The sequence below is a fragment of the Gorilla gorilla genome, chromosome 2 (genome assembly GCF_029281585.2).
Source record: "Gorilla gorilla gorilla isolate KB3781 chromosome 2, NHGRI_mGorGor1-v2.1_pri, whole genome shotgun sequence".
Taxonomy (NCBI): domain Eukaryota; kingdom Metazoa; phylum Chordata; class Mammalia; order Primates; family Hominidae; genus Gorilla; species Gorilla gorilla.
Window position 1 is genome coordinate 65,354,838 of NC_086017.1, and position 23,043 is coordinate 65,377,880.

The following is a 23,043-nucleotide window of genomic DNA, read 5'->3' on the forward strand; positions in this document are numbered from 1 at the left end:
ATTATCTACTATGTATGTGCCAGGAATTATGCTAATCAGTGGGGATGGTGAACTAAATGAGCCGCGGCTCCCGCTCTCAAGGACTCACAATAAAGCAGAGTATCCAGGCCTGTACAATAAGGATGATGAGAGTGACACCGATTAATGCTACACAATGAGGTACGTGGGAGACACGAGGCATAGAGGAAAAGCGGACACACTACTGAAGAAAGAAGACAAAGGATTATGACAGCTACGGAGACAGAGCACCTAGTCAGAACACCTGTCCAGCATCAATTCTTTCTTCTGCTGTTAAGAGCACCTTTGACTCTCCTCTGAGGACTCACCTATACTCTCCTTCCAGGACAGACGATTTGGTGGGGCTAGCTCCACCCCCTGACTTAAGGTAGGGGTAGGGGCATGTGACTCAGGTCTGGCCCATCAGAAGAGTCATGTGACACAGACTAGATTAACAGAGATAGTCTCAGGATTTTTTTTTTTTTTTTCCCAGTAGAGACATAGGGGAGCCAACTTTCCTTTGAAATTTTTAACCTGTTTGGCTCTAAATGTGGAGTTTCTGGGTAAGGGTTGGGGGGCATCATATAACAAAAGCAACATTGAAAATGAAGGCAGTCTAGAAGTAAACAAAGCCCAGCAATGCCAAGAAAAATGAGACACTGGTCTTCTGACCTCGTTAGAGCCCTCGGGTCCAATTGTGCCTAAGGCCATTATCCTCCTTGTCTTCTTTCTCTATTTAGTGAAATCAAGGTTTATCCCTTGCAGTTGAAAGAACTCTGACAATACAAAAATGCTTGGTTGTTTTAGGAAAATTAATGTTTAAGTAAAAAAGGCAAAGTCAGGTTTAGAGTTAAATGGAATATACCTGTTCCCTGCTGGGATTTGGATAGCCTCACAGAGGTTACAGGAGTTTTGATCTTCTCTTGAGGCAGAATATCTTGTCGGGCTAGGAAGAAACCATGGGAAGTGAATGCTGATGAATTAATGGTGCAGAGTGGGAGGTGATTCCATGTGTGAGTAAAGCAAGCGGCTTGGGAGTACTTTGAGGACAAGTCCATGAATGCAAAGCGGGAAGACAGTAGGTGAGGAGTTTCTCTTAGAGACAGACCACTCTGAGGCTGACTGACAGAAGATGCAGCCTGTGACCTACACCTACACCTACCTACAGGACATCTGGCTTTGACATATTTGGGACTATCAGTGGAAAAGTCACCAACGGTCTTTGAAAAGTACTCTTGATTTCCATGTTTTTTCTGGTACTATTTCATTTGGAAACATAATTTAAATGGTTTAAGTAAACTAAATCCATTAGCGGTTGACTTTAAGTCTTAAAATCTAAATTTTCACAGGGGAGAAGAAAAGACCTTAGATGCTCTATGCCCATTAGAAATAAAATTTAAGGCCAGGCATGGTGGCTCACGCCTGTAATCCCAGCACTTTGGGAGGCCAAGGCAGGCAGATCATTTGAGGTCAGGAGTTCGAGACCAGCCTGGCTAACATTGTGAAACCCCATCTCTATTAATAATACAAAAAATTAGCTGCACTTTGTGGCGCGTGCCTGTAGTCCCAGCTACTTGGGAGGCTGAGGCAGGAGAATCAACTGAACCCAGGAGGCAGAGTCTGCAGTAAGCCGAGATAGAGCCACTGCACTCCAGCCTGGGCAACAGAACGAGACTCCATCTCAAAAAAAAAAAAAAAAAAAAATTAAATTAACTAGATTTTTCCTGTGGATTCAGCAATTTATCCCACAGTAAATACTTACTATAAGCCTCCTGTGTACCAGGCAGGGCCACAGAGTTAGGCAAAAATTAGATAAAATTTCTGCCCTTCTGGAAATGAGAAAACAGGATTCACAGTGTTTACCATGAGTTTTTTTCTTAGTAAATGTCAGCTCTTCATAGCTACCCTGCAGGATTGCACCTGGAAAATCAAGAGCTTGGGCTAAATCAGTATTGACAGAAAAATATACTATGGGAATTTGCATAAATCCCTGACACAAAGTTATTTACTTTTGATTTGCTATTTTCCTAAATCTAAAGGGCTCACAGAATGAGAATATTGTTAATGGATGGCCATGAATACCCAGGTTAAGCACAAGCTCTGATGAGTTAAGTTTTGGTTCACTAAGAACTAGCACTCATTATATTTCTTCATGACACTAGAAAATACATGCAGTTACTATTACACATATTATTAATGTGGAAAATGCTTCCTGACAGCTTGTCATGTATTGGACATTGTGCTAAGCATAAAGGTAGCACAGGAACATTGAGTGATTTGCTTGGGGCTACTCAGCCAGGAAGTGGCAGAGACAGGGCTCAAACCTGTCTGTTTGACCCCAAAAGTCTATGAATTACTGAAGTAGAAATATTCTGAGTAATTCCCTGTGGCCATGAAATCATAGTTACTTCCTCAGAGCTTCATGTACTATTTAGATAGAGGAGAAAGCCTGGTTTACCACAGGAGTTCCAGCACCAACAAAGAGAATCAGAGATTTCATAGTGATGACAAGTTCTGCTTTCAATAGAGGACTTTCCTTAGTTATAAAGAGGGAAATAACATGACTCTGTAATAATGACTTCATTAAATGCAGCCTTACCCATCTATGGCCCTAAAACACTACCAACCAGAATCAAAAAAGAGGTAGAACGTTTTCTCTCTTGAGAATTTTCCAAGACTTTACAAACATGACCCCATTAATCCACTCAATACCCGGATGAGATAGGTAGTTGGAAGTTATTATTATTATCACTTTCAAGATAGAATATCTGAAGCCAAGAGAGATTAAGCAATTAGTTTGGGGTCAAATGGTGAGCCAGAGACAGGCCTGGGAATGAAACAATTATCTTCCGAAATTCCAATCAAATGCAGAAACTGATTGGCTGGCTACCACCATGTGCTAATATCCAGTTATATGCCCTCCTCCTTAAATGACTGGCCTTAAATGAGATTTCTGCAGCTGCATCGAACTGGATTGGTTCAACAGCAATGTCCAAACTGACATCAGATTTTTCTAAAGTGTTGGCTAAAAAATAAAAAATACACCTCCTTGCTCCAAATGTGGTATTCATTTTACCTAGTTCTTACATTTAATCAGACCTGTGCACGCACAGTTTTGGAGGATAAAGGGAGAATTGTTCTACAAAGAAGTGCTGGTTGTGTGTTCTTTTCTTTAGAGAATCCGTAGAACGTAAAAAGGTTTAGGGAGCATCTTGAAATTTCTCTGTTGTTGAGACTGAGAAAAGATGAACATAAATGATCTTTGAATTGTACAAAATCTGGAATCCAATTACTCACCTTTGAGCTCATGTTCACTCTTCAGTCAAATACCCTTTACTCTTTTCATCTGTGTACTTTTAACAGTAGGTGAAGTTGTATAATCCAAAGTCATCGGTTAGGAAAAGAGAAGACTTCCAGGTGGGCCAAGAGAAATCTATTCTTTGAGCTAATAATTCCAAGGGCATACGCAAAGAAAATTGGTCTGTTGGAGAAAATGCTATTAATGACCCCTCTTGTCCAATTTTGTAAAAGACCCTGTCCCTCCAAATTCCTGAAGCAAATTTTTATTCCTTTCTGTCCACTTGAGTCTTTGGTGATTTAAAATAAATTACTCTGTTATCAATTTTGACTGGTTTGGGGCAAGGTGAGGTTTTGGTGAAATCGTTATTATCGAAAGGAAAATAAGGCCCCATTTAGTTAGATTGGTGGGAGGGCAACAACCCCTTTACAACTAGCCACACGTCATGATATGAGCTTGTTCTTTAAGAATTCAGTGGCCACTTCTGGATTTGTTGGATTTCAGTTTCTTTGAGCAGCCAAATCAGACTCTTGGAGAAATTCTTCTCCCATGACTTCATAATTTCTGCAAGTACAGGAGATTTGGGACTGGTCACCTTAAGAAATTCCAATTCTGTCTCCTATCACTGCTCAATCTTTTTTCAACCCCTTTGGTCTTGTGCTGATGGGGTCAGCTCCTTTCAGAAAACACCAACTGCGACCCATGCCTACTGCAGGAATGCTAGCTTGCTAATGCACAGACATTGTGAGGGAAACAATTTTAAAGCTTATCCATTTTCTTTTTTTCAAAAATCGAACACTTTTTGTGGAATCAAAAGTCAAGACAATTCCTTCCCTGCAACTTAGTTCCACCTTGTTTCTCTCAAGCTAAAAACATAATGTTCAGAAACCAGGACATCAACTAGAGTTTGGAACCCAAATCTGACACCTTGCAAAGAACTATCTTAAGCATTTCCAAATGGAGTTATAATGTCTTGATATTTCCAAAAGTCCTAGTAGGTTTCAGACATGGGATATTTTCATAGAACCCATTAAGCTACTATGTTTGAAGAATGTTGAACAGCATGGCAAAGAATCATGCTGTAAAATCAACTAAGACAGGCATTTTGTATTACAAAAGAAACATTGAAAACCACGGCTACGGATTTTGGACATAGGCAAAGGTACTGATTCCTAATCAACCCATGGCTAATCCTAAAGCCTTAAATTCTTATAGATGTGTGAATATGTAGCATTTGTGTGGGAAAGAGGAAATGGTCCTATTCAAACCGAAGGCTTATGGTGCTTATGCCATACTGGCATTAGGCCTTTTTCTGTTTTTCTAACCAGGCCCACACTTCTTATCACACAAGTTGGGCAGGTCTTTCCTGAATTTTAAAAACCTGGTGTTTTATTATCCAAAACTCTTGCTCTCAACTTGAGTTCATGTGTCTTGTGGAAGTACAAGTGGTAATTATACAAGTCTTTCCTTCCCTGTCATTGGCAACAGTAACCAGGGAAATTTACAGCCCCCAATATCCAGATCTGGAAACTGGTTATTAAACGTGGTCAAGGAAAACCCTGACGTGGCAAATAGGATCTGAGCAAGGACCAGCTCAGCAGTGGTTCTTGTGAGAGAATGGCTGGGAGTCAGCAATCTTACTTGATTGTACATTTTTATTATTTGTGATTTTATTACTGGTAATAATAGCTATCATTTCCATTTGTTCAGGATCTATTATGTGGTTGGCATTGTGTTAAATGACCATTTGATCCTTGTTTTAAAAAACAAAAACCCAAACCTTCTGGAGTTGTATTACAATTTTAGGATGAGGAAACAAACACAGAGAGACTGAATAACTGGCCGAGGATTACTTGTTTGGCGTGCTGTGGAGTCAGGATTTTAAGAGACTGTAAACCCAGATGCACTCAGGAGTCAGGCAGGTTACACACAAGGGTGAAGTAGGCCAGGTGTAACATTTTAGAGCGAAGTGAGGACAAGAGAAATGGCAAGTATACCCAACACTTCCACAGGCTTGCAGGGCTCCAAGCCTACCACTACTGCACCATCAAAAAATTTTAGCCAGGTGCAGTGGCTCATGCCTATAATCCCAGCATTTTGGGAGGCTGAGATAGGAGGATAGCTTGAGGCCAGGAGTTCAAGACTGGCTTGGGCAATATAGTGAGACCTCAACTCCAGAAAATAAAAAAATTAGCTGGGCATGGTAGTGCGTACCAATAGTCCCAGCTACCCAGAAGGCTGACGCAGGAGGATTGCTTGAGCCCAGGAGTTGGAGGCTGCAGTGAGCTATGATTGCACTACTGCACTCCAGCTGCAGCAACAGAGCAAGACTCTGTCCCAAACAAACAAACAAACAAACAAAAAACAGGAGTTAGAGAATAAATTTTGGTGCACGGTGGCTCACACCTGTAATTTCAGAACTTTGGGAGGCCAAGACAGGTGGATCACTTGAGGTCAGGAGTTCAAGACAAGCCTGGCCAATATGGAGAAACCCTGTCTCCACTAAAAATACAAAAATTAGCCAGACATGGTGGCACAGGCCTGTAATCTCAGCTACTCGGGTGGCTGAGGCAGGATTGCTTGAGCCTGGGAGGCGGAGGTTGCAGCAAGCCAAGATCATGCCACTGCACTCCAGCCTGAGCGACAGGGTGAGACTGTGTCTCAAAAAAATAAAAATAAAATAAAAAAAGAAAGAAAGAAAAGAAAGAAAATTTTAAGACATAGTGCCTGCCCCCCAAAAACAAAAACAAACAAACAGAAGAAACCCTGAAGCCTACATTTATTCCATAGGCCTTAGTTTTCCAACCTCTGTGATGTGAAACTGGATTAATGCTTGATGGCATTAAAATTTTTTAGGGTAAACCTTTTTTTTTGAGAAAAAAAATTGTTGCCCAAGCTGAAGCTCAATGGCGCGATATCGGCTCACCACAACCTCTGCCTCCCGGGTTCAAGCGATTCTCCTGCCTCACCCTCCCGAGTAGCTGAGATTACAGGCACGCACCACCATACCTGGCTCATTTTGTATTTTTAGTAGAGAAGAGGTTTCTCCATGTTGGTCAGGCTGGTCTCAAACTCCCAACCTCAGGTGATCTGCCCGCCTCGGCCTCCCAAATTGCTGGGATTACAGGCGTAAGCCACTGTGTCCGGCCTAGGCTAAACCTTTTAAATAAGATAAAACAGAGAGGTAGAAAAGTACACAAATTGTAAGTATATCACTTGATGAATTTTCACAAACTGAACATGATCATGTAATAAATTTCCAGGTCAAGAATCCCAACTCCTAACCCTATATATTAATTTTGTCTTTTTCTGAGCTTTATATAGATAGAATCACATAGTATGTCCTCTTTTGTGCATCTGCTTTCACCCAGTAGGCTGTAAGATTTGTTCTTGTAGCAGCAGGAAGCAATGGTTCCTTCTGAAGAGCTTTTATTCTCAAATCTGGTGCTTGATTTATTCACCCGACGTATTAGTTTCATTTTAACGCTGCTATAAAGAACTGCCCAAGACCGGGTAATTTATAAAGGAAAGAGGTTGAATTGACTCACAGTTCAGCATGGCTGAGGAGGCCTCAGGAAACTTACTATCATGGTGGTAGGCAAAGGGGAAGCAAGGCACTTTCTTCACAAGGTGGCAGCAGGGAGAAGTGCAAGCAGGGGAAATGCCAGAGGCTTATAAAATCATCAGATCTCGTGAGAACTCACTATCATGAGAACAGCATGGGGGAAACCGCCCCACTGATCCGGTCACCTTCCACCAGATCCCTCCCGCGACATGTGGGGATTATGGGAACTACGGTTCAAGATGACATTTGGGTGGGAACATAGCCAAACCATTATCACCTGAGTATCTTATACCTGTGCAAGGAAGGAGGAAGACTTCCTTCTCTGAATGTAGATTCTAAAAATGAAAACAAGCTGCTCTAGGACTTTGTTAGAGTTGTGGAAAAGTTTTGCTATTAAAATGTGTTTTCTCATGAATTGCCTTGTTCTGTCCACTCACATCCCATATCAGGTAGTTGGGAGCTATGTTGTTCCCACTGGTTATATTCAAAAACAGAGGTCACATGCAGTTACGTGATTGTATGCTTTTCCCAAGCACAGGTGTCGCAAAATGGTTAGACAACTGAGATTTTAGTTGAGGTATATTGATTACCAATCTGATGCTATTGTCACCTGAACACACACCCCTTAGCATGGTACCCAAGGCCCTCTCCCACCTCAGGGTTGGGGGGGATCTGTTCAGTCCTCTGTCACTCGGCGCTCCATCTGCAACCCCAAGGATGTTCAGGGATGCCTGCGAGGTGAGCTGGGCTGGTGCCCAGAGACTGAGGGCTTGGAAGAAATCCAAGAGGCCCGAGGGTAGCAAGGTTAAATACAGTGCACTGAGCTTTATCTAGGCTCTCCTTTTCCTTGTGTCTTGATTTCCCGTGGGAGCCACAGCCTTTCTGTGTGGTAGTCCATTCTCTTGTACTATTGGTTAACTATGGAAGTCAGTGATGAAGCCACCAGCCCCTTCAGGCCCTGTGTGCCATGTGGCCACGTTAGAGACCAAATGCATCCCAGAAACACTAAGTGGGATCTGAACCTCAGCCCCTAATGTCTCACTGGTCTGACCTGTGAGATACCTCAATACCTGCCCTAAGCAGAAGAGCCTGCTGGGCACTGCGTTCAAAGCCTGGCTCCACCACTTACTATCTGGGGGACCCTGGGTGAGGTACGTAAACTCTGTAGGCCTTCTTTTCCTTGTCTGTAAAGTGAGGTCAATGATAGTGCCTGCCTCAAGGGATTCCTATGAGGATAAGAGTTCATGTAAGCAAAGCCTTTAGCACAACACTGGCATCAAATATACAATCTAGAATTGCATGCTGCTTCTGGTCATCTCTGTGGTGCTCCATTTCCTTCACTGTAAAATGTGGGTCATGATAATATCTACCTCGTGGGACTGTTGTCAGGAATAAACAGAGTCGATCCACCTAAGTCCTTAGCATTGTGGCCAGGTTCCTAGCAAATGCTCAGTAATGTTCAGTTATTTATTAGTAGTATGATTATTATTACAGATCAGTAATTCTATGAATTAGGATGTCTCTCCAATCTTTTGTAATGGCAGTCCACAGATATCAGATGCAGTCAAACCTCCAGAGTACCAAACTTAAGTCTATGTGCTTCCATGGAGCTAAAGGTACAGATGAACCTGCAGTTGGAGTCCAGCAGTGTGTCAGCCTGGTACCCTTCTTACCAAAAAGACCAACTTGTGGGTAAAGAAGCAAAGGTTCCATGTGGCCAGATGGGTTTACATAGCCAGGCCTGAATGCCAGCTGCTGCTTTAGGAAATTCTAGGAGGCAAGAAATTCCTGTCCAACAAGAAGTTATCTTTCTATAAAAAGGCAACAGAATGGAAAGGGTCAACAACTTTGCACGTCCCCCCAAAAGTACCCAACTTTGAGGGAAGGTCACATGTGGTGGCTCTGAGCCCAGAAATGTTTCTTTGAGTACAGAAACAAAATGATATTTCCCCCATGTTGTCAAGGGGCAGCTGGAGGGAGGTTTTGTTCCTTCCTCTCCTTCTCAAAGAGCTTCAGGGACACATATTCCTGTTTCAAGAGCTCTGAGGACAGTCTTGGTTTGCCATGAACTTACCATGTATGTGTGGATCAGTCACTTCTGACTTGGCCTGGTCATTTCTCCATCTGGTAAAATGAAGATGTTGGATTACATGACATCTAACATACTTACTAGCTCTGACAATCAATTACTCAGTGATTTCAGTCATGGTAAGAATTGGAAATTCATCCCCTGGCATATAAATCAAACCATTAAAGGAACCAGGGGCTGGTTCTGCAGGCTAAAAAAGGACAGCTAGCAATGAGGTTCTTCACTGATCCACAGACACGCTGTGAAGGCTGGTGAGCCCTTGCATGGACGATTGTGTGTGTATCCAAGTGGTGGCAGGGCTAGCTAGTATTTTTGCCTGCCTAGCTTTCTTGTCCCTCTCTTCTAGAATAGAATCCATTTTTCCTTGTTGGAAACCGCTCCCCCCACCCCCACCAGTAAGGCTGTCAACCACATGGCCTTGAAAAAGGTAATCGTGTGCATGATCCAAAAAACAACCACCAAGTGTCCCTTTAGGGGACAGATGTAGACGTAGCTCAGAGAGATAGTCTCTCCTCTAAAAATCAAAAGTACTCATAGCTGTTGGAAGTCATCTTTACAACCAAGTGGAGAGAGCTTACCAGAGTCCAAAGCCACCCCAATAGAAAGTGCAGAGGGAAACAGGGAGAGAAGAAGGAGGGGAAAGGGAGAAGAAGAGGAGAGGGAGGGAGAGACAAGAAAAGGGAGAAAGAAAAGGGAAGAGACAAAAGATGGGAAGGAGGAAGAGAGGGAGGGATCAGGAGAGACAGAGGAAGAGATTGAGAGAGTGAGAAAGAGAAAGGTAAAAAGAGAAAGGAAAGAAGAAAGGAAGAAGGGAGACAATGACAGTAACTTAAATTTCCTAATTTGAACTTCTGATTTTCTAATTTGAACCTCTAGATCCAGATGTACATAAAGGAAGACTTACATCTTTGCCTTTCCAGTTAAATGAGCCAATAACTTCCCTTTCTACTTAAGTCCATAGGGTTCTTCAAATGGGGATCCACGACCCTCAAAATGTTAGAAACTGCACAACTGGAGCATTTATTAGAGATAGAATGAACTCACTTCAGAAAGAAACAAGGTTTATTTGATGAATATAAATAAGGCGATCAGCACAAAGTACTTCTCATACACATGATAACAAATTTATGAACTGTACATACCTTGTACATTGTTCTACTAGACACGAGGTTACAATGACTGGCTAATACATGCCCACTGGTAGTTTCCAGGGTTCCTTAGTTTTATTTATTTATTTTTCATATCGATGTCCATAATCACATGGTCAATATCACAACCCACATGCCACTCACTTGAAGAAATATTACAAGAAGCACTATCAAACGAGGGTCTCGGGGAATTAGATACACTGACCCTGGGCAGCATTCAATCGCCACTCTACACAAAAACATTGCAGATAGAGCTTACGTCAACACATTTGAGGTCTCATCATAAACACTGTTTAAAAAGTAAATTGAAACCCACTTTCAAATGAAAGTTGACACGCTGTTAACGTGCATACTGGATACACAAAAATCATTAAATACAAAATTGAGACTGTACATCGAAATCAAATGGGGTATAAAGCATAAGCCTGCTTTTGCACAAAGTAAGACAAACTTCTCCTAAATGTTAGCCCAAACTTCTTTTTTCAACTATGTTATGATTAGAAGGAAACCTGCTAAAGTTTGCGCAAAGGAAATAGCTTCCCAACATCACAGTGTTTGTTGTAAACCCAGAGACTATTCTTAATATGTGAAAAAGGGATATTTTTGGTAACCCCCAAACATCAGAGAATATTACACGAAATGGGAAAGGTTGTTATGTTAGAGAGAATTTAATTTTTAAGGGACTAAATGATATGCCCTCATAAAGGTAAGATCAGTAATATTTTTAACCAATGAAAGTTGGGCAGAAAATGATCCCTCCAAACAAGAGCTTTGACAAAATTGGCACATACACAGAAATAGCTAGCTATACATGGGTTGGTTTTTTTTTCTGTTTCAAGGACCCTATTTTCCCTACTGGATTTCCTACTTCCTACTTCAAGTATTCAGTTGCAGAGTTCAGGTCAAGACCCGGTTGTAGGAGGCAGTGAGAACCACTTCTTTGAGGACATCCAAACTGTTCACTGGGACACATTTGTGGCCTGGGTTTTCAGTGCAACATTGTATCAAAATGTGCTAAATAAGCTTGCAAATAACTCTGCTTACTTCTCTAACCAAGACCTAGATCCCTCTGATAGTTAAAGGACAAACTTTTAAAACATGAATGCATTTGGATTGCTTATGCAACACGTAAGCATTACATAGTTTGTTATACTTACTGATGACAAGAACAAAGCCAGAAGCAAGAAACCTGCTTGAGTATCTTAACCGCGAATGCACCAAGAAAGAATGGTGCTACTCAGGGACGGTTTCATCTTCCCCGACAAATAAGGTGTTTGTCTTTTAAATATCTCTATGGCTCACAAGAGAGGTCCAGAGTTAATTGCACCAACATTTTAAAAAGTAATAATAATGACTAAATTCAATGCAACACTTCAGGGACATCTGTTTAGAATCCTTTCCACAGCAGCAAAGAAAGACAACTATATTTATTAAGGCCACTCATGCTTAAATTCACTGTTTGTCCTTTAAAAATGCAGGTTTTCATCTCCCACTTGCATACACGTGGAAGGGTTTCTTCCATTGACAAGAAAATGGAGCAATACAAGAGTTGCACATGTTTGCCAGACTCAGTCATGAGTTTTATGAAGTCATAACAATTTAAATTGTTTCTTAATATTCAGAGGAAGCAGTAGGAGTTTAATTCTCCTTAGTACCATATCACTGTATGTAAAAGACCTCAAAATTTGGTCTTTTTCCCTGGCATGTGCTTTAAATAATGACTGTATCCACATACATGTTGTGTAGAGCTATATACAGAGACACAGCTTTTGTGATTGTTCCTCATTCATCAATGTTTTCACGTTTGATGCTGAAAATGCTTTGGAATCCATGTTGCAGACACATTTTCTTTAAAAAAGAAAAAAAAGAGAAATGACCCTTCATTTACAGAAAATCTAAGCTTACACTGTGTGCACAGCATTTGGATCTTGAAATGTGAATGAGTCCCAGCTTCTTCATGGAGACCTGCATGTACCAGGATGGTAAGAGTCTGAGGCTTGGTGGCGTCCCCACCGTGGGGATGTGCAGAACACAGGGACTAGAGATATGCAGGTGCCTCAGACTTTTGCCACTCTCCAGTACATGACTGGGTAGATAAAATTATGAATGATCAATTTAGATGCGCCACGCATTGTCAGAGACACACACCATGTTCTCATAAGGCGATTTCTTGGCAAGTATTAGTGGTTTAAAAAATTGATTTCATTTCCAACCTGGCCCAGAGGTAACTACTGGTTACACCCTCAAAATGCGGTTCTTCAAACAACAGATTAAAGAAATAGAGGAGGGTAAAGGCTCGCAATTTTTGGTGTTTTTTGTTTCTTCGTCAAACACTCCATGCATCATGGTATACAAACACTGCCAACACCACTCACTCACAGCGAATTTATACTTTTTGATAATCTAATGCATCAGGAATGACCAATTAGACTGAACCAGCAGGATACTGGAGATGAGGCTAGTTGTCCAACAGAAGCTGAATCCACAGATAAAATCCCATGGAGTTCAAATTTATCCTATGATGTTTAAGTAACATAAACAAAATGTTATCAAATAATGACATTCAGCAAAGATGATCACATTCAAAATGCCCACATTCCGACAAAAATGGAGGATCTGTCACTTTTCTCCTCCTCTGCATTCTTCCTTTCCATCATAACCAAATCCATGAGAAATGATATGAGATGATGAAGGAAATATCAAGTAGAACACAATCACGCTCAATAAGGTAAGTGAAAACTCCCCTTCAGTTCTGATGAGCCGCTCCAGGTGGTGGTGGACAGTGATGTGAGCCGCACTGCAATAGATTATCAGAATATTGCTGCAGAGCTGCATGTTCCCTTTATTCAGCCCTTCTAATAGCTGCAACAAGAAAGCACATAATTTAGCAGGGGAAGAAACTGGCAACAATATCTGAGATAATCCTGGCAGAACGTTTCCCACTCTTCACCCCTACAACAGCCTCTCCACCACTCTCAATGGTTGGGGTTGGGTGGGAGTGGGGAGGGGGTAAGGGGAAGAAACACAGAGGAAGGACAAAGGAAACAGAAAGATAAACTATGTCCTGCAAGTGCATCTGAGAAGAGGCCTCTTTCAAAATATGTCACGTATATGTATAAATGTCTCTTGATATACAAAAAAGGAAATTGAAGGGAAATATGCCAAAATGTTCCAGTGATTATTTCCACATAATCGGACTATATGTCAACTTTTATTCTCTCTATGCTTTTCTACAATGATGATGTTTTTAAAATTATTTTTTAACTTGATTTTATGGAGATTAAAGAATTAAAGATGGTTAAGATATCAGAGAGCTTAGCATGCACTTAAAAACCAACCAAACATAAATGTGACAGTCATCCATTTGTCTATTTACTGCCCTGGGGAACAGGTATCCAGAAGCACCCCAAGGTTTCTCACTGTCCCAGTGAGGGGCCCAGAGTGTGGATACAACTGCATCCTGGGAAGCAATAGTGCAATGAGTGAGAAGGGGGATCCCTCCCACACTACTGCTTCAGATGAGGACTTTCTTCCCTGCTGATGCTCAACTTTGTGTGCCTGTGCCATTATCATTCACATATGGCCTGTGAGTGCTTCTGGGTTTCCAGCCACATGAGCTCAGCTATCTGGGAAATACGGCAGGGAGAGGAAAGATCAAACATACACACACACACTCGTGTACACACAAGTCACCTTGTATATATATCCTGAGCTGTCTCATTTGGTGGTTGATATGCAGCATTTTTCGAGTCACACCGACTAACAAGAATGCCAAAGATCCCAGTGTCTGCACAGGTAGCCAGCTATTTCAAGCCATCGTTAAGTAGTGCAAATGAAATATGTGGCTTGGATGAACTCTGCTAATTCATACTCTGAGGACTTTGGTGTAACCCTTCTGGTTAAGAAACTTGAATCGGGGCAAAAAAATGACTTTTGCAGAGCCAGAAAGTTAGGGAGTTCCTAGAGCAGATCATATTACTCATTCTGGCACATAAACTCTCTGCAAACTTTGTATGAAAATTGTAAGTCAGAGCACGCTTTCTGTTTCATGAGCTGTGCATAGCTCTAATTCTTTTGTGCATTAAGCATTTCTTAATCATCCTTTTAAAGGGCTGACCAATATATTAAAAGGCCACATGATTAAAAGGTAAAGAGAAACCCTAAGTAGTATTAAAATGCACCAGTCTTTTGTTTTGTTTTGTTTTACAGATGGGGAAACGAGTGAAAAATAATTACAGTGAATGTCTGATGTCCTTGATGTTTTTCCAAGATAAAGTAGCAAAGAACAATCATTTATTCAGTTGTGAGAAAGATTTCCAGCTGGGCAGCTGGTCACAAGGCAGAATACAATGCCCCACAATTGCAGCAAACTGCTTTTGGGTAAGGTTTATGCTGGAGACAAGAGAATTCTCAAAAAGTGTAGCCATTCTTTCAATCAAACAATCCATTCACTAGGAGGCCTAAATGGCTTTAAGGAAAAAAAGAAAAACAAGGAAACCTCAAGTGACACCGCCAGTATTTAGAAATGCAGATGATCCCTTCTGGGGGGGCGAAGAAGCATATGCTTTAAAAATAAAAATAAAAAACGAATCCTGGCTTCCAGCAATGAGCCAATCTGGGCTGCCACCCACTGTGAGATGATCCCTGGCCAGTCCTCCCTCACCTGGACAGTCACAGCGGCCCTTACCCTTCTCCAGCTTCCTCTTACAGCACCCAACTCTGCGCTTTCAACGCAGCAGCCAACAACAGCGCCATTTCAATGGTGACATCCAGTCCATAGTGCATTCCCGTTTACAGTTTACAACCCCTGTTTACAACCCTGTTTATAATCCCATTGCCCTGAGAATGCAGGACTGATGGACTCCTGGCCATACTGGCGAGGCCCCATCTGGCTTCTCTCTCTGCAGTCCTGTACTTACCCCTGACATTCCACTCTTTATGTTCCACCGAAGCTGAGCTTGCTTCTGCAGCCCTAAAAATTTATTTTCTCCCCATCTCACAAGTGTGTCTCTCTATCTAACATGATTTATACCAGCTCTTTATCTGATCGATCCCTGTTTATTCCTCAGTTTCAGCTTGGATGTCATGTCTTCCCAAGAAGGCTTTCTTGACCCTCTCGGATGTGATATAGAGTGGGAAGTCTCACATATACTGCAGGGTCCCCTTCTGATGAATTGTCTAGGCTTGTACATCCAATAGAGCGTGTGTGCATGTGTGTATATATATATATATATTTTATTTTAAGGCAGGGTCTTGCTCTGTCACCCAGGCTGGAGTGCAGTGGTGTGATCATGGCTCACAGCAGCCTCGACCTCCTGGAATCAAGCAATCCTCCTAGCTCAGCCCCTCAAGGAGCTAGGACTACAGGCACATCCACCATGTCTGGCTAATTTTTGTATTTTTTCACAGAGATGAGTTCTCACTATGTTGCCCAGGCTCATCTCAAACTCTTGGGCTCAAGTGATCCACCTGCCTCAGGCTCCCAAAGTGCTGGGATTACAGGAATGAGCCACTAAACCCAGCCTACCAGTTTAGAGAGTACCTCAGGTAGGCAGAATCCTTAAATCTACTCCTTATCCAAGATTCCCTATCCTAATCCCTGGCACAGGGAGTGAGAATGTTTCAGACCACGTTTACTATAAAGTTACCTTACAGATGTAGTTACTAATCAGTTGACTTCAAATTAGTCTAAAGGGAGATTATCGACTAAGCGAGGTGGCACATGCCTGTAATCCTAGCACTTTGTGAGGCTGAGGTGGGTGGATCTTTTGAGCCCAGAAATTGGAGACCAACCTGGGCAACATGGCAAAAACCCGTCTCCACAAAAAAAGTTAAAAATTAGCTGGGTGTGGTGGATGCACCTTTGGTACCAGCTATTTGAGAAGCTGAGGTGGGAGGATCAACTGAACTGGGGAGGTCGAGGCTGCAGTAAGCCGTGATTGTGCCACTCCAGCCTGCCAATCCAGTAAGCTGGGATTGTGCCACTCCAGCCTGCCAATCCAGTAAGCTGGGATTGTGCCACTCCAGCCTGCCAATCCAGTAAGCTGGGATTGTGCCACTCCAGCCATGATTGTGCCACTCCAGACAAGAGTAAGACCTTGTCTAAAATAAAAAATAAAATTTTTTTAAAAAGGGTGGATCTGAGTGGACCTAATTTAATGACAGAAGCCCTTTAATAGCAGAGACTTTTATTTGCCGTAGCAGAAGAGAAAGTTAGGGAAATCTGAAACCAGAGGGATTGGCTGTGCTGTGATGGAGGGAGCCAGGGGCAAGGACCTGAGAGCTTCCTATAGGATGTGAGAATGTCACCCAGGTGACTGTCAGCAAGGGAACAGGGACCACAGACCTACAACCACAAGGAAATGAATTCTGCCAAAAACCCGAAGGAGCTTGAAGGTGGATGCTTCCTGGAGCCTTCAGATTAAAGTCCAGCTAAGTCCACCTTGACTTTGGCTTTATGAGATCCTAAGCAGAGAACCCAGTTGAGCCCATCTGGACTTCTGACCTATGCACAAAACTGTAAGCTAGTAAATGAGTGCTATTTTCACCACCATATTTATGGTAATTTGCTATGTAGCCATAGAAGACTAATACAGCACCATGCTGGGTCAGGCAATGTGCTTGGTGCCAGGAATATAATAGTGAGAAAAACGGACAAGGTCCATGCTTTCATGGAGCCTGTATTCTTGGGAGGAAGACAGAAACAAATAGACACACAGATCAATAAATGAATGAGAATGTAAACATTTGCACCACGAAGAAAAGGAACGGGGAACTATGATAGGGATGCCTAAGATTTATTAAGTGACTGATGACAATTATGATGTCAATCTTTATTTTCTTTTGATAGGAAAAGATGTCCGTCCACAACTTTTCAGTGGAAAAAGCAGATTACCATTTTATATGCATAGCTTCATCTCATTTTTGCATCAACATGCACATAAACAAACATTTGCAAGTGTATACATTAGAATATTATTAATATTTATCTCTGGGTGGTGTTTTTAAACTTTTCCCCTGTATTTAATTTTTATTTATTTATTTTTTTTGAGATGGAGTCTCTCTCTGTTGTCCAGGCTGGAGTGCAGTGGCGCAATCTCGGCTCACTGCAACCTCTGTCTCCCTGGTTCAAGCGATTCTCCTGCCTCAGCCTCCCAAGTAGCTGGGACTACAGGCATGAGCCATGGTGCCCAGCCGTTAAAATTTTCTCCTTCAGACTTTTTTTTTTTTTTTTTTTGCGCTTTTTGGATTTTTTTAAACCTAAGAATATATAAATAGTACCATACTAAAATATAAAGCTATTTTCTTTGTGGGGAGAAACCAGTATTGGGTGGGACTGCTGCTCTTGACTTGGTTCTAGGTGGGGGTGTGTGAGGGGCGGGGTGGGTGACTGAGCACAGCAGTAAGATTCCGCCCCAGGACAAACGCCCCAGGGAGAGCAGGCTATAAACGTGTGGTGTCTCACAAATATTCCTTCAGACTGTTTTTCTTTGGAATAAAGACACCTGCCGGATTATGGCTTTCTTCTCCTGCCCTTTCAGTAGTGATTTGCAGAAACAGGCTGGGAGAAAGGGGTCTTTGGTAAACACGGAGGGGTTAAAGGGGAAACTGTTTAATAACAGTAGTAAAACGCAGGCTATTTTTGACATCTGGGTTAATGTCCATTATGTTCCATGTGCTTTCCAAATGTGTGCAGTGTGCCCCCAGGTACAAAAACAGACACCCATTCACGACGGCTTCAGATGCCCCTAACACGCTGCACGTGGTGCCCACATAAAAGGCAAGCCCCTGATAGACTAATTAACAACGGTTGGAGGAGAAGAGCTGCTCCTTCTGGGGGCAGCGGGCATCCTGCAGAACAGCTCCATGAAGCCACTCTGCTGACAGGAAAACCCAATAGAGTCGTTTCTGCTTAAAAAAAAAAAACAAAAAAAAAAAACAAAAAAAAAAAACAAAAAAAAAAAACTATAACTACATCTGTGTTATTACTTAACATCTTTAAAAACGGGGTGGAATGGGTTTCCCGTTTTCCTCATGAAGATTTATTTATTATTGTTGTGATCAAAGTGGCAACAAATTATGTTAAATCATTTAATTTTCTTGATAGAAGCAACCACCTTGAAACCATAATTCAAAAATATGAGTGGAGAGCAACATTTTACCTTGAGAGTGGACTCCTACAGCTCCACGGGGCAATAAAATGTAACACTTCAGAACCCAAAGGGCTGGGGGCTGGGATGGGGGTGGGGCGGGGCCAGCCCTGTGCTCAGAATTGCACACTGCTGTTAGGGATGACGGAGTTTGCTGGGAGGAGGCAGTGGAGGGACTTGGTATTTCATCTTCGGTTTCTGTGCACGGGGTATAACTCACCCATAACGTTTTAAATGAAGGGATTCAAATGAATATAGGCTGTGTACATCAAAATGGCAGCACAGACTGCTATGTCTCCGTAGGATTTATTTTTGTCATTATTATTGTGGTCAGAATTATTAACAGCTACCATTTGGTGCATGCTATCTGCCACCACCCTCTGTGTTTTGCATTAATTATCTAAAACCAGCTTGATAGCACTGAGGTACTGATGCAGTTGGTTAATAGCCCCTTATGCAGATGAGGAAATGAAAGCTTAGAAGAACTGGATGCTTTTGGTAAAATTCCCCAGCTCCCTGGGGCCTCATTTGAATCCAGGTCTTTTGGACTCCAGCGACCATTCTCTCCAGAGACCATTGCCTCCTTGAGGCAAGCATTTCCTAAACCTGTCTTTTGTGTCCTACTTTTCCCATTTTTGTAACCTCTCCACAATACCTGTGATATGTAACTAACATTTTTTTAAAAATTATCTAAAAACTGGCCGGGTGCAGTGGCTCACGCCTGTAACCTCAGCACTTTGGGAGGCAGAGGCGGGCGGATCACTTGAGTCCAGGAGTTCAAGACCAGCCTAGCCAACATGGTGAAACCCGTCTCCACTAAAAATACAAAAATTAGCCAGGCATAATGGCGGGCACCTGTAATCCCAGCTACTGGGGAAGCTGTGGCAGGAGAATCGCTTGAACCAGGAAGGTGGAGGTGGAGGTTGCAGTGAGCCAAGATTGTGCCACTACACTCCAGCCTGGGTGACGGAGTAAGACTCTGTCTCAAAAAAAAAAAAAAAAAAAAAAAAAATCAGAAACCTAAATGTTTCCTTTTTAAAGAAATATTTATTTTGCTGCCATAATAGAACCATTATCTGTCTAATATGCACTATGATAATTGCATGGCTATTAAAGTAAAAGTGCTTGTTCACAGAACACCTAAAACTATCTCCTGGATATGCTCTCCTTGCCTTCAATCAGCCTTGCCTGCAAGATGGTTCCCAGCGCCCAGCCATGGCCTTCTCCCCACTGGCAGAGCCAGGCACGAGTCGGCTGGTCTTGCATATACTCTGGCCACCAGCCAGCCCCAGCACCACCCTAGTCTACATTTTGGGCTTTTGTCTTCTCAAGGGCAGAAAGCAGTGAAATAAAAGATCAGATATCTGCCATTTAACACAAGCATTAGGTACTCTATGCACTTTTTAAAGCATGGGTTGAGTAGAAATGTATTTGATTGTTTTTCCTCAAAAGAATACCTTCTTTAACAGGAGAGACGGCCCATGGCCAAAGGTCTTTGTCACTCTACTCCAAGGTTTCTCCATCTTGGTACTACGGCCATGTGGGGCTGGATGATTCTTTGCTGTGGGGGCTGCCCTGTGCATGGTAGGATGTTTAGCAGCATCCCAAGCCACTGCCCACTAGATGCCAGTAGCACTGCCCCTCTCCCAGTCATGCAATCAAAAATGTCTCAGGACATAGCCAAATATCCCTGGGAGATAAAATTGCTCCACTTGACAACCATTGGCCTAATCGATTGTTACTGTACACAATTGGTTGACTGTGCTGTTTTAAGCAGTGATATGTTGGTAGATATGTACAGTATATGCATACATGCATCTACCAACCTATATAAGATATGAACACTTTTGGAGAAATAAAGATTAATTTCTAAGCTGCTTTCATATTATTTCAGAAACAGCTGCATAGATTTAAAAGTCCTGTGGAAATAGGTAGGTACAACCTCAGTAATAAAAATAATGAAAATGTACAACTTTTCTGACATAAAAATAGAAATGCTACAATCCTGAGATAGCGAGACACCTAAGACACTTGCTGAGTTAAGTGAAAAGGTGAAATCTAGTTTAAATTTATAGCATTCCTTCAGTGTCCCTCTAGGAGTTTGGCATTTTGCCAAGCTTCCTTGTTAAAAATTTGTTAAACGTGTTTGGCATTAATGCAAACACAAAGTGGTCATTTGTTACAAATTCTATTGGAATGCATTCATTTAAGGCAATGAAGTAGTTACTAGAAAAGAAAAAAAAGTTCATTAAGTACATTTTAAAAATACAATGATGTATGCAGTGTGTAACTGTGGCGCCCTGGTGGCTATATAAATCGCTGACAGAATAACCACACGTTGTGTTTAGTTTGAAATTGGAATCTTTTAAACACAACTGATAGAACAAAAACTGGTTTTGTTTGTTGTCAAAACTAATGATAGTCTTTCTTTTCTGAACTAGTTAAAATAACCAAAGGTTTGGAATACAATTTCTAACATCTCAAATCAGTGTAACATACAGGTTAAAAGAATGCTTTGGGAATCTTTGCGGGTGCCACTACTGACATCAGAGATGGGGGCTGATCCAACAAACAGAACACCTGCACTCCGGAAAGAGGGGGATGTCCGAGTCATCCTGGAGAACCCCACTTGGGTAGCGCCAGTACCTCTGCTCTCTGAGCTGCCTGAGGTTATTAGGTTACCTGCAGAGGGAAAACCGTGGCTTTCATCACAGAGACAATGGAATCCTATGAACAAATATCCTAAGCCTGTGTCTAGAACTCCCACCCCCTGTCCTGCCCTAAACTGTTCACAGAGAGGAATTATTGCTGAGTAATAGTGATTCCTGAGCTTGCTGAAGAAACAGTTCTGAAGCTCAGCTCCATGAGAAAGGGGATACTTGACATCATCTGAAATGTAGCCCTGCCACATGGCTGGCTATGGATGTTAATGTGGAATGCCTCATCTCAGGGCCCATTGATGCTGGCTAAAAATCATTGTTAAAGGTGAATGAAAAAACTCACCATTTCCAAGAAATATTCAGAAATGATTTACTACTTTCTTCTTCCCTTTCTCTCTCACACACTGACATATTTAATACTTAGTACCATGAAAGTGTCCAGATAATAGAATTCCAGTGGTCCTGAGACCCTGGGACCAGATCAAATTCCCATGGCTCCCAAACTTCCTTAAATTGATCTCTTCTGCCATCTGGGTTTGATATTATCTAGGCTGCCCTTGAAGCAGATGGATCCAGGATCTCTTGATCCCAATCTCTGGAAACATTCTCCTAGTTAAGAGTAAATTTAGGCTGGGCATCATGGTTCATGCCTGTAATCCCAGAGCTTTGGGAGGCTGAGGTGGGTGGATTGCTTGCCCAGGAGTTTGAAACCAGCCTGGGAAACATGACGAAACCAGCCTGGGAAACATGACAAAACCTCTTCTTTACAAGAAATACAAAAAATTACCCGGGTGTGGTGGCAGGTGCCTGTAGTCCCAGCTACTTGGTAGGCTAAGGTGGGAGGACTGATTGAGCCCAGGAGGTCAAGGCTGCAGTGAGCCATGATTATGCCACTGCACCCCAGCCTGGGTGATAGAGTGAGACCCAGTCTCCAAAAAAAAAAAAAAAGAAAAAGGAAAAAAAAAGGATAAAATTAGACAAAACCTTGCACCCTGTTATGTGGCCTGGAAAAGTTTACCATACCCTTCACAAATGCCAAACAGGCTCAAGAAACAAAAAGGCAGCCGGGCGCAGTGGCACACACCTGTAATCCTAGCACTTTGGGAGGGCAAGGCGGACAGATGGCCTGAGAGCCTGGCCAACGTGGCGAAACCCTGTCTCTACTAAAAATAAAAAAATTAGCCGGGCATGGTGGCAGGCGCCTGTAATCCCAGCTACTCAGGAGGGTGAGGCATGAGAATTGTTTGAACCCGGGAGGCTGAGGTTGCAGTGAGCCAAGATCGTGCCACTGCACTCCAGCCTGGGAGACAGTGAGACTCTGTCTCAAAAAAAAAAAAAAAAAAATCTAAGAAGAGAGAAAATACTTATCTCCAGAAGCAACAAGAACACATGATAGGAAAGGGAGAAACACACCTTGAATACTGTGGAACACATCTTGGTTTTGTGTGGCCTAAAGTTCGTACCATTTTAGAGGCCTTCTTTCAGAAAAAGAATACATAAATAATTGACTATTTCAAGCTTGATAAAAAGATATGGCCTTGTGAACATTTCACTGGGGCACCTCCCAGGGCCTTGGAAAAGTCAGCGTACCTGAGGTGCTCCAAACGTAAGCTCCATAATCTTCATGATAATAAGCCCTGTTATCTTATTTTTGAGATGGCATTTTCAAATTCCAATGAAAATAAAGTAAAACACTGTTAAAAAGCCCTTTACTGAAAAGAACTTGGTTTTAAGATGAGCCTGCCATAGCATATACAAGTCACAGGAAGACATCTCCCTAAACTGGATGTTAAGAAAGCTGTCATGTTCGGGAAAGAGATGCCCCCTCCTAGAAAAGGAGCCAGAGAGAGGCATTCTGGAGAATTTGAAACATGAAGGAACAATTTGATAACTCAAGTTTACTGACCAGAAGTGGCTCCAATGACAAGTGTTTACAACAGGATCTTCATAGAGCCAATAATGGCAATTAGTCTCCAGGATTTGAAGGCGCCCTTCCCGCCTCACTGAGGTGGAATACCATTTACTCTTGGGCTGGTGACTAATTAGGGGTCTCGTTTGAAGATCAAGGTTTTGCGATTCCTGCTTCTTAATAACATGGTTTGCCTGTCGGCCACCTGGGTCCAGGCGAGACCTCCC

General features: G+C 42.2%; 1 protein-coding gene across 5 annotated transcripts in view; it reads right to left on the reverse strand.

The window, feature by feature from the left end:
* Positions 1-9,989: 9,989 nt before the first annotated feature.
* The window catches only part of ERC2 (ELKS/RAB6-interacting/CAST family member 2), a 971,230-nt gene continuing 958,176 nt past the window's right edge, over positions 9,990-23,043 (reverse strand). For 4 of the 5 annotated variants that reach the window (XM_055383002.2, XM_055383001.2, XM_055383000.2 and 1 more), the window contains one exon: positions 9,990-12,959. In XM_055383002.2, the coding sequence (XP_055238977.2) occupies positions 12,717-12,959 (243 nt within the window). In that variant the 3' untranslated portion in view covers positions 9,990-12,716. The remainder of the gene's footprint in view (positions 12,960-23,043) is intronic. The other variant, XM_055383004.2, reaches the window with a different exon arrangement.